The sequence below is a fragment of the Varroa destructor genome, unplaced genomic scaffold (assembly GCF_002443255.2).
Source record: "Varroa destructor unplaced genomic scaffold, Vdes_3.0 BEIS01000005.1, whole genome shotgun sequence".
Classification (NCBI taxonomy): Eukaryota; Metazoa; Arthropoda; class Arachnida; order Mesostigmata; family Varroidae; genus Varroa; species Varroa destructor.
Genome location: NW_019211458.1, coordinates 31036368 through 31048899, shown reverse-complemented (window position 1 = coordinate 31048899; position 12532 = coordinate 31036368). Strand labels below are relative to the sequence as shown.

The 12532-nt window shown below is 46.7% G+C and overlaps 1 protein-coding gene across 6 annotated transcripts in view; it reads right to left on the bottom strand.

Moving 5' to 3' along the window:
• Positions 1–12532, bottom strand: part of LOC111251532 (nucleolysin TIAR-like) — a 249310-nt gene that overhangs the window by 187352 nt on the left and 49426 nt on the right. For 5 of the 6 annotated variants that reach the window (XM_086991128.1, XM_086991129.1, XM_022808177.2 and 2 more), the window contains exon 2: positions 5011–5043. The exons of the other annotated variant lie outside the window; for it this stretch is intronic. In XM_086991128.1, coding sequence (XP_086847254.1) covers positions 5011–5043 — 33 coding nt within the window. The remainder of the gene's footprint in view (positions 1–5010; positions 5044–12532) is intronic. 6 annotated transcript variants of the gene reach the window in all.

Genomic DNA, 12532 nt, shown 5'->3' with positions numbered 1-12532 from the left:
CGAAAGGGGGTAAGTCCTGACATTTTAGAAATTCACCGCTTAAGAACAGAAGCGAGGAGCGATGGGGTCACAGGATTGGGGATCGGGTCGGCTTATATCATCGTCACCCATCTTTTCTCCTCCTATTACTTCTGAACCGAACATCATTGGCGGGTAGTATCGCTTCGTTCGCTGAAACGCCTGTTGCCGCCATTGCAGCCTCGTCTCTTGTAGCCTTTTCCGCTTCTCTACTCTTCTCGCATTGCACATTTCAAAGTCAAGAGGCACTAAAACCTCATTTTATGCTCCCATCACAACATCCACATTGCACTGTCTGTACTTGGTCTTTCGGTTCCCAGCCCCTAGCGGCCGCCCTTTTCCGCTGGCCGTTCCGTAATCATTCCCAAACATCGCGCGATGGCCAGCATCAGTCAACATATCTCCATCATCATCATTATTGTCGGGTCCGTCGTATGTTTTTCAAGCGTTACTCCATCTGTTGCGTTTCCTCCTTAGGTCGTGACATCACTGCCAACGCGACAGTGGATCACAGTGTTCCTCAGACTCTCCGTCAGACCGTCTTTACTTAGTCAAGACAACCCTGCGCCGTCCAACTCTGGCCGTCTGTTGGTTGCTGTTACTCGCCGCGACAACCATTCCATCGTCACATTGACCAAACTTACACGGACATGCTCACACAAAAGCAACTATAGAACCCAAGGGCCTAACAGAGCACAAGTCTGCCGAAGCTATCCGACCAGGCAGCGACTAGACGTTGCCGGCTTGACTTCGGTATGGAAATGTGCGGGGAAAAAAAGGGGTTCAGTGGAAGAGGACCGCACTTTTCGTATGATGAGAAAATAAAGGCAGAGGAGGAAATGAAGGGAAAAGGAGACGTTATACGGGGGGAAGTGGTGAGACGGATGGGTGGATTTATGAGGCAAGAGCATCCGCGGTCACTGTTATGATTGTAAGGCCACTACCACATTACTACCCGAGATGTCGTATTTGATATTTTGAGCTTGCCATTTTGCTGCTGCACTATCGCTGGCTTTAAGGTATGGGATTCCCTAGGACAAATTCCAGCCGTCTTTAGCGCCTTCGCTGCATCGATCGTAACAGCCCGACCTCCCTCGGATAGGTAGGCCGACACGTCGACGAAGGCAATCTGAATGAAGTAGCATTGCAACATCGCTCAAGTTCCACGTTTGTCAACACAATTCAACATCTCCAAAAATATATTTTGAGGCAAAAACGTTAAGGGAAACCAGCACAAGAAGAAATCAAGCAACCGAGTCGAACTGCCTTCACGAAACCAACGCCACCTAATGCTCGCCAGCCATCGTAGCTCTACAATATCTTCTAAGAGAACACAGGGAAGTCAGTCCTAAGTCTTATGCATATTTGGCGGGAACAGCATTATCGTTGTTGTCGTCGTCGTCGTCGTCGTCGTCGTCGTCGTCGTCGTCGTCCTGAACAGACAGCAACCCTAGTCTTCGATCGCTTCGCCTTGCTTGTCTCTTCCTCTTGGGTGCTATAAGTAATCGCTTCTTAAGTCGAGCGGAGCCGTCTTTTACAACGCTGGGCCTGTTTTGGCCCTGCTCTGGTTTCAGCCGCAGCTCCACTCTCCGCAGGCAGCCAGACGTTACCGACCGCTAGCCCGTTCGCCGGCGTTGAATCGGGGTTCTACTTGTGGCGATGGCTACGGCGGCCGACTCGAGGACGAAGTAAAGCTCTACTTGTTCTGCCTGACTTTTTGGATAGCTAGTGGCAGCGCCTTTTCCGCCTTCTCTTTTGGGCGGCAACGCCCCCTTCCGACATCGGTTGCTTCTTTCCCAGTTTTTTTTTTGCCGGCTAGAGCAGAAAGCTAGCAAGCGGTGCGCTATTTACTGTGAAGGCAAGCGTGGTTAGGAGCGCGGTCGGGACGATAGTTGTAATCAGCCAGCCAGTCGCCAGCCAAGCAACACTTCTGAACTGGGAATACTGTCTACAGTGTCGTGTCGATTGAATTCGATAGGAAAGTTAGATATGTCGCTTTGCTCAAAGCGGCACTTGGCATGACTGTGATACTTCTACCAAGGGGCAAGCGACCGCAGCGGCGGCGGCGATGGCTCTCTAAAATCACACTTGCGCTCGCTCGTTCATTTGCTAGTTCTTGACTCATGGCGGTGGCTGTGGTGAGCAAGGTTTTGTCTCGCATTTTTATATCTGTCGACCCCTGCCACCCTACATAGACAGTACGAGCAGCAGTGATAGAGAGGTGGAGGCCGATTCGGTATCATAGTCTAAGCTAACGTCAATGTAGGTACTGTCAATTTTGCTCTTGACGCCGCTGGTGCTACAAATCTGACATTGGCCTGCTGCACTCAAACGAAGGGAACCGACGCAGTAACGGGCAATGAGTTCGTTTTGAGGGGTTTTGATATAGAGAGAGATACGAAGTAGAAGCCGGGGGCAAGCGAAGGCGGGAATCGAGACCAAAATACAATGATAATATGATATCTTTCGCAATGGCGTTCCTCACAGAGCCATAGAGCCTGGCCAATCTAACCAACCAATAAACGAAGCGCATTTGAGCACCCCGCAAGGGCCCTCATTTCTGCGGAAGGCAAGTTGTAATACCACCGTTTTGTTGATATATTTCGCACGCTGATTTATATCGTATGGGCTAACAGGGTTTTCGTCATGTTGCAACCCGTTCGACTGATGATAGTAAAAACAACCGTACGACAATATCAGTGTATGCAAGCAATATGTAACTGAGCTTCAGGCGGAAAATGTTTTTCATTCTTTTATGCTGTTCATAAAAAAATGTTCGTTCGGTCGCTCCGCAACTAATAATGCCCATTGTGGAAGTGCCGATGTGGAGATAGTTCGACCCGTAGAAGATAAAAGTTTATCGCTTTTAATATGACTGAAGAAATAATAATAAAATAAAGGCCAGAACTTCCGTAATTTATAGTAGAATTGCTCATTTCCAGGAAAAAGAAAATTTATAAACGTCTTGAAAGCGTTATAAAATGTTGACGGTCTTCATAACGCATTGCTATTTCGTACTGTGTAGAGTTAGGTATTTATGAACGAGATTTTGCGCAATATTTTCTGTTTTAAGAATGAGACGTTCGAGGCAGTTACGGAAGCCGTGTTCTAAGTTATGCCTTACTATCCGAGATAAATGTCAACTGCCTAGTGAACTTAACGGGGCGCAATAGTGCTTACGAAATAAACATTATATAATGATTATTATACGCGCAGACATTGACTGATCTGTTTCTGTTCATCCGTTGTCACAAAGTACGCCCATTAAAATCACCAGCCAGTCGCTATCTACCGTATTCTATCATAATCACATAATTTCATTACTTTTTACAGGGGCAGGGCCTTCTTGCCCGTTGTAATCTACCAGGCTAGTAGTTAGCTAAGGGTATACTCAAGACGCACGATGTTTGGAAAATAAGATTGCCAGTATGTTCTGCCATTGCCGGTTATACATTAGGTGCTTGACAATGTTAGTTCTTTTTTTCCTGCGAGGAGGCGGTATAGAATGTATTTAATTGATTAAATAAGATAAAACATCTAAAACTGGCGCCTGACATTAGATTTATCGCAGCTCTCGATGTTTCTTTATGATTTCTAATCTGAAGTTGTGCGGAGCTCAGCTCTATGGCCAAATACGACACTCAGAAACTAAATAGAAATGAACAAACGTCTGGGGGTCAAGCAATATTCTTGTTCCTGCGGTAAAAAGCTTCGTTGTCGTAATTCGACGTAAATATAAATATTTTGTGGAACATGTTTTTTCAAAGGCTTAAAGTGACGCCGCTGTACTTACGTACTCGATCGTTATTGACGAATGAAGCAGTCACAGTAGAGTATAATAGGTGAACAATTTATATAATGAGTAGCTCCTTTCTTAGAAGAGTCGTACACAATACTTGAATGTATGTAAAACTACTTGCCAATCCCCACAGTGAGTCCGCAGTATTTTTTTAACTCGCTATATTTTCATCTGCTTCTAAATAAATGATAGAACGGATACAGCCAACATAAATTTGTTTACCATAACGTATGACGCATCCGCAAATGCTCATTATTATACTTCGTATACCTGAGTATACGAGTTCGGGCTTAAATTGGGATTATCTTTGCCGGGATGAGTGTAGTACTTTTCGGCTATTTCTTTTACCGGACCGAAATCAGTTCTTTCTAAAGCAGAAAGTAGCGGACAGCAGTGGGCACACTCTTTGTTGGACGACTTCCTGTTAAAATTGAAAAGAACTTGTTGGGTTATCCCGAGTCCCTTATACACTTTTTTACAAATGAGTACCCAGCTGCAGACGAAGTAGAAGTAAGTTTCAATGCAACAAAATGGTAAGTCAACGAAACAAAAAAAAACAGTGCGAATTTCAGTTAAGTTTGTCTTTAGTCAGAGAAATTCTGAGGACTGTAAAACCAAGAGATCTGACTGGTAATATTTGTCATAAAATTCTCGTAAGATTAAAGCAACCAATCGTTTTCGATTTTTTTCTGATGAAGAACATTTTTTCTTGATGCAAAAGCGACGGCTGGCTTGCCCGAGATCTACAGGATGTGCGTACTGAGGATAGAAAGTAAATTTTCGGATACATTTTGACTGTGATGTCCAGTGTAGAACACACCGTACCGCCATACCTCTTGCAGAAATATGAGCGTATGCCTAAACAAATTTATCTGCATGTTGTATAAACTGTTGCGCAATCGTGGCTAATTAAAGTCTGTGAAAAAAGACCGTAAGCCTTCCAACGAGGTGGCGTACTGGCTCACAGAGGTCAATTAGTGTAGGGATGCTTGCTTAAGAGCATAAGCATGCTCTGGGATATGCCCGTCGGACCATCCATATCTGAGCCCATTGAATTGCTAAGTATTAAACAAGAGTCCAGCAAGTATGGACATGACGACCATATACATATAACAAATTCTGCAAAATAAAATTATATCATTAGGAATATAAAATAGTTTCATTTAAGCGTAACAATATTATTGAGAACTTACTTCAAGTGGTTTACTAGGCGGCCTCGTGCTTACCTGGAACACAAACGAACGTCACATTAGCTTGATGCGTTTTGTGTAGAAAATACGTGTTCTCGAACATAAATACAGATCGAAGTTCTTCTGACTCTGAAAACTAACCATGCCTCAGGAGCAGGCTATTCAACAAGTTTTGTTTGGGTGGGCTGTCAGAGTATTCGACAGATCTAAATTTGATGTCAACGGCGAATGGGCATAATGGAAGATCTTGTGATGAACGCTATTACACGAGACATTATACCGATACACTGTGCACATTAACCAACACTATCAAGCAATTTCATGTTTCAGTCGTTTCTGGGCTCTATTTTGAAACGCCAATTATCCAGGAATCGTGTATTTGGTTATCGGTCGTTGATCACCAACTGGCAACAACGTTAGTGGGTAAAATACTGCAGACCACTGAGTTCCTTGGATAGCATTTTTATATATATATATATATAGTAAGGTTAACGCGTTATATTAATTATGACATTCAATGTAATAGCTAAACAAAACTATCCCTTAGGAGATAATGTATAAAACAGCCGCTTTACGCAATGCACAAGATACGTTGGTTTGTTGATCAGGGTCCGTTTTTCTTTTTGCCACGTTCATTACACTTTTACCCCCTCCCACAAATCAGGTCCTGCTGACCACTTCGATATCTCGCTTTCAGCATCGTTTCTTTTCGCCTTTGTTCGTTGGCCCGCTCGCTTTTTGGCTAGTCTTTCTTTTTCCTCTCTTTGCTGTTCATGAAGACACGCCACCTCTTTCACGCATTAGGCAAAATGGAGCGATTGCAGGGCATAGGAAGCCGGGCGTACCCTGAGTGGATAGATGACGGGCAAACCTGCGCCGACTGCGGTCGACGACGGCTTGCCCCGTCGGCCAGACTACCCAAGCAGCCAAGAGCGTGGTGGCGGCTAAAGGCTCTGGTCTGATGGACGAGACCGAAAATAGCGGCGAAGATCAGGCTATGTTGCCGTCCATGAGCAAGTGAAGAAAGCCACAGGTGGCCGACCATCGAGTGACAGAAGGCAGAGCACCTCCGATCAGAGGCCTTGCCAGGTCCAAGCAGATACGGCCCCTGCTATCCGTCTGTATAGTGGCTGTACCCAAGTCCAAATCGCAGAAAATTGACAATAAATGGGTATCTACCGAGCGGTCCTGTGTGATGTTGGAACCTTGGAAAGGTCGCGGCACCTCGTTTCTTCTAAGGATATGAACGACGTTGTGGATGTAAGTGGCAAGCGCATCGGATCCTGCCCGATCGTACCGCAAAACAACATAGGGACCAACGGATACAGGGAACAATAGACGAACATGGGCATGCTATTTCGACTCATCCGCGCTATTCTACAGGTACCGTGTCTTATATTGTTGCTCGAGTCTTCTCTTTAATCTTTTTTTTGCCGGTAAAGAAAGCAGAAGACTCTAAATGAGCGAGACAGGCCATGGAAGGGACGGATGTATACAGCTGCAAAGTTGTGGCGACTCCTATCCAGTCCCAGATTCGTTTTATCCCTCTTCGTATAGTGAAAACTACGACAATAATGACACTCCAAACGCCAGTGGGAACCGCAGTAAAAACATAGTAAGTCAGTTCTAGCCAGCGAAAATCCTAAGAAAACGAATAAAGAATCTCAAAAGAAAGGACGCGTCGTGAGTCAGCCCTGTCTGTTGAAGAATCAGCTGCGTGTCTAATATGGGCTGTACGCCGATGACCGCAGCGCACAGCAGTTGTGTGCCATAGGATAAGATGACATGAAAATTACAACGTGAAATTGGCCGTGACGTTGAAAACCCGTCGGGCTCAAGCGTATAAATCGGGAACCGAGCGTATGTGCAATGAAGCAGGGTATCATACCAGAAACACTCAAAAGTGAAGCCTGTCATGAAAAGTACTACATTTTCTTAATGCGCTAGTATCAAAATATGCCGCTGGCTCCGAGATGCGGTCTTGGACCCTGGTTTGGCTTTCGAAACATCACGGTAAACATAGCGTATTTAGAAGTGACCGGCAATGAAACGGCAGGCTCACCCATAAAGTACCCGGGTAACCCAGGTATCGAGATGGCCCGACCTTTCCAGGACCTCGCAAAATTTACAATAGAAAATCTAGAGTAGTAAGCAAATGATAGGTTTCAGAGGCGAGAGATTGCGATCACGAGTTGTGACCGCCATGACCCGGGCGGATGTATCCGACTGTTCGTCTCGGTATTGCTTTTCGTCTGCCCTGCTTGCTTTTAGTTCGTACGTAGACGGAAAAGTCGAAAGGAGGTCCACGGAAGTGCACGATGAAAAGAAGCGAGACAGGAGGGAAAGAGAATGGGTAACTTAAAACTGCTCATTGGGTTCCAATGTTTTCTGCTCCTTTTCACAACTTCATTCCTAGCCGTTCTCCGCACACCCCGACTAAGCGAAGCAACTGTAGTAGTCGAATCATTTTCTGGATGAATGTGCACACATCCCTTGGCTGTCTTCATTCTCCGATCGTGAACGGAACCAAACCAAGGTGACAATGATTGGCCCAAACTCAAGCTGGGGCTTTGTCTGTTTCGTACTGCCCTTGAAGTAATGAGCTGGCTGCACCGTCGTTGGCCGTGTCTCCGTTATGCATTCGCTGGCCGGCCCCTGACACGTGTGCGCGACCCATATACGGGTCTGTTTTCTTTCCTGCTTTTTCTTCCGGTGCATGCGTTGTTAGCGTGGTACGCAGCTGCTGCTGTTGTTTGTGCCACTTTTGTATGGCATCTCAGACATAGATGGACCAAAGGGCGAAGGAGGTAAGACATAGCAGTTGTAACACAGAGGCCGGCGCCGCTGGCAGCAGCAGCAAGCAAGCCTTGCCTTTCTGTCGTTGACGCTTAATGGCGCTTTGCTATCACGAGAATCAAGACAAGGGACAGGCAGTATATACGACGGAGAAACTGTCGGTCAGAGGTCCCCAGCAGAAGGGGAAAGAAAGAGCAATGCTTATGGTAGGGATAGCGGTACGCAGCTGCTGGTATGGGAAATTCTTTGTCGGTGTTCCAATGCCTGTCCGTACTGTCTTTATCTCCGTTCAATTTCAAGCACTAAAACACACAGGAGGCGGCTTTCTTGAAAGCTGCTCGTTGTCCCTTTTACGTTGGCGCTGTCGGGTCCGCCAGAGCTTGCGTTCAAGCTATATAGCTGGTTTGCTTGACGCGTTGTCTGGCATCAGCGTACAAAAACTAAGAGCAGACACAAAACAGAGCCAAGCTCATACAAAAGAACATCTAAGAAGATACGTGCACTCATATAGAATTTTTTGGCCCCCTCTACCCCATTCCACCTACATCTTTCGCTTTGCCCCCTGAAATTCAGCATTCCCGTTGCTGCTTTAGATGACAGGGCGCTAGCCATTCTTTGAGTTTTTTCTGTTTCAAATACAACTTTTACGGGGGGACGCGCTTGACAATGACTCTGAGAGCGCCCACTATACGCGTTGTTGCGACGCGTCTCAGCACTAGGCACGTAAGATGTGCTGCAGAACAAGAGCTGTAATGGTGACAGTAGCTGTTTGTAAATGCCGCATCAACAGCGGCAGCAACAATAACTAGCATCCAAGCAATATTCGTTCTCTCATTTAAACACACGTTCTTGATGCCTTCGTTGTTTTTTTTTTTGCTATTGGTTTCCCCAAGCGTTCCCCTTTCTTAGTTCCTCTCTATGTTTTAAACAGCCTATAGCCTAGCTCTCGCACCCATTTACGCAAAAACAACGCTTAGAGGCTCTGCAAATCTGCTTCGTGCCAGCACCCTTTCTTCAGTTTCTATCGGCCTGCGTCAAGCAAAGATTTCACCGACTCGCTCTGCGCTTGCGACAGTCTCAGTGGCGTTACTGCTGTTTTATGCAGCAGAAACGTTTTTGCGCCGCTATCCTGGACTGGTCGCTTGTCTGCCGCCGGCTGCCGGTTTCCTCGCCGTATCTATTTCTTATCTTCTCGCTTGAAGGGCTGTGAGACATCTTTAAGTGATGTAGCGGCGGTGGTGACGCGTAGCTAGTAGTGGAGTGCCGTTTTCGTGCTATTGTTACTCCGATTGCTACCTATCACAAACTAGCACAGCATTTACCCTTGACGTGTGGTGTAGTCATTGTTACTGTAGACGCTGCCCTCCTTACATCGTTCATCCTACATTACACAATGGTGATGCTCTTTGCTCATAACGCTCGTGGTAACGGTTAGGGTGCCCTAGTTGCCACTGAAGCACGACAGGCCGAGTTTGAAAGCAGTGGTGGCGGAGGATAGGTGACCAGCCAGTTGGTTACCTATGCTACCTTCACGGCTCACAGCGATAACCATGCTAATCGCGGGTTTTCAGAGAACCGTAGTGGCAGTTTAGGCGTTGTCCGACACAGTCGCCAGGCTTCGGAAGGACCAAAGGTAGATATAGAGGTTCCTGAGCAGTCTAATCGAATTATCTTTCGACTTTTTCCTTTCTTTCACGGTCTTTCTTTCTCTAGTCTTCGTTCTGGCCGCGCCATCGCTTTACTTTACTGGTTTCCAGCGATCCACCTATCAAAGATAAAATAAAGCAACAACATTTACGAAAGTGCTTGCTGCTTGACTTGACCTGGCCGGTTCTTTTCCATTTTTCTATTCGCTAAGCGACGCTACCGCCATCCCCGCGCCATAGTCGTTGTCCGCACCAGTTAGTGATCAGTAAGGACAGAGGCTACTTCCCCGCTTTATTCTTCGAGCGAGGTACTGCGCTGGAGATATCGTCGTCTCATCACTCCGCTGCAGCGAGCAGTGGTTCGACCGCCTCTTCCAGCATATGCCGGCTATGGGCGACAACGGTATCTTTTTTCTGTCTTGCGGAACAGCGCGAAGGAGGTTTGAGCGGTGGGCAAACCAGAGCGTTAGAGGTCGGCGCATCAGCAGACTACTTCATCGAAGAAGGAAGGAAATACAGGATCAAAGAAGCTCGCTGAAGCAGAGATAAAGGATGAAGACATAGTAATGAGATTTCATTGTCCCGATGAAGCCACTCCTCATTGCTTTTACCTATCGGCTTCAGTTGTGTGTAATATCTGGCCCGGCCTCATACTAAACGAAGAAAACAAAGGCCAACGAAAAGAACGCAGTGGGGTTTTTTTATAGATCGAGGACCGTTAGAATATCTTAACCATGTTCATACATTTTATCTTCTGTAGCGTCAGCATCTACATTTATCCATTGCGTGGGTGTGCACGTCAGTGGCAAAGTGATGTGAAATTGTACGATCTCTTCTATATATATATACGTAGATCATAAATGACGTTGTCGCTTGCGCAAATATGTTATTCCGGATTGTATTCATAATGTATTTCCATATCGCTTGAGAAGCCACTTATTTTAATATTGTTTCGTCTTAAAATAGATTAACCACAAATGCTACGTGATCTCAAACGGTGCTCTATCTCACTTCAGCTGAGCTTCAGCTCGGGGAATTAGGTGCACTTTGAAAACAATTCCTATGTCCATACGTTTCTGTAGTTTGCTAAGGTTAGTTAAGTACGCGAACACCAAAAAGAAAGATTTGCTTACTGTTATCATAGCATCGAATCTACTTATTGCTGAATTTCTATGTTGATACCACTCCATACCTTTAATATATTCATAAGAGTCGAGTTATTTCGTGTCTCCAACGCTCGTGGTTCAATGAGTCGTGGCAGAGATTGCAGAGTCCTGCTTTCAGCTGCATACCTAGTGTATAAGCTGGGCGGCATTGCATATTTCCTGCTTTCGCGCTCGCCTCAGCAGACGCAGTAGTCCCCCAGGGTCTGACGGCCGATGCGTTTTGTTGGCTAGCAAGGAAAAAAGGCAGTAGTCGTCGACGTCGGCGCCACCTCCACTTAAAAAATAGGGATCGCCTATTCGCCGCCTCCCTCCTCGTGATCGCTACTGCTTCTTCCACGCAGCTTCCCTGGCCTCGGCAGGAAGCCCTGTTAAAGTGGGATCTGGCTTTTCTTACTACGTATAAGCCCGCTCTCGGAGCTCGGTCGTTGTTCTCCCTATATCTGCTTTTTCGTCTTTTTCTTTTTTTCTTCAGTCTCACTACCCAGCTGGTAGCGATAGTAGTCGCTGTAAAAGGCAATAGTTTGCAGGCGGGCAAAAAACCAGAGGGAGGTTTAGAGACTCAACTCTATGTTGTTGTATCTCTGTATAAATAGAACAGGCGAATGAATTTTTAAACACACATCTTGTTTTCTTTCTCGTCCTTGTTTTCCTCCTTCTCATCGCCTTCCTTTTCGGCCTCCTCGGCGTATGTTCACAGTAGCCCCACAGCGGCGGCGGTTCTGGGGGCCCCTTCTCTATTCGTTTGGCCGCTCCTGGTCTGTGTCGAACACACATCCAAAGTCAGATTCTCCGTTACGCTCTGTGTTTCAGCCCTCGCCTAAACCCCTGCCCCTTCTGCCTTTTTTGCCATCCCAAGCTATGGTCCGCGCGCGTTGCCTCAAAGTTTTCCGACAGTGGCGACTCGTCGACCGACCGCTAACAGCTGGCTGGCTTGCTCGATCGTTTATTACACCCAGAAGCCTCAACTAACCAAGGGCACCAAGGTGAGTCGAGCGAAGCAACTGGCTTCACCGGCGGTTGTAGGAGTGATCCTCTCCCCCCTCCCCCAAAAAAGGCCGAGACACAGCAGTTGCCATACAGCTCAACTGCTCCCATCCCGCATTCCTCGCCACATCCACGACGACCGTTTTCTGACAAGCAGTGACTGCAGCCACCCGTGCAGCCAGCTACTTCAAATGGTTGCGCTGAGGCCCCCGTTTCTCCTACTAGCTGCTCCGTTTCCATCGTTACCAAAACTGCCGCTACCGCTGCTAGAGCTACTGCTACTCTCTTCTCTTTGCTTTTATCTTTTTATAACCTCAACATTGTTTCACGACAAAGGCACCAACACAAGACAGGAGTTAAGGGCACGACCTACGGTAGAGTGAGCAAATGAACTGGCACCTATCCAGTCCCCTCTATGTGGCACGACTGCTAGCACCGTATAATACTTCGAGTTTTACGTCTGGAACCGTTGTTGGACATTGCATCAGACATTACACCTTCGCATACAACTGCTACTAGGTTTGTTGATGATGCAGTGGAGCAGAAGCATGAGGAAGTACCGAACGCCCACGTAAAACGGAGTACATACATTGGGCACGAATGCATACACACACACCGAGACGTTAAGATGCTTTCATTGACACTCACAGTAGATAGAAGTACAACTGCTACAGCAACTATGGAGTGACTTACGACACGGCAGTCAGTACCATTATAGCATCATTACCAACAACGCACATACACCGGCACCATACTTATGTTCCCTGGCTACGATCACCATCACTCGGAATGGATGCGCGAGTGGTATTGACTCCACCTCGACTCAACCGTCCGTTAACCCTCGATAGGACCAGGCCAACAGCCGCTATATCGATGGCAGTAGAAGCAGAAAAAAGGAAAGGTGACGAGGCGCGCTGCCAGACGCGGGGGGGG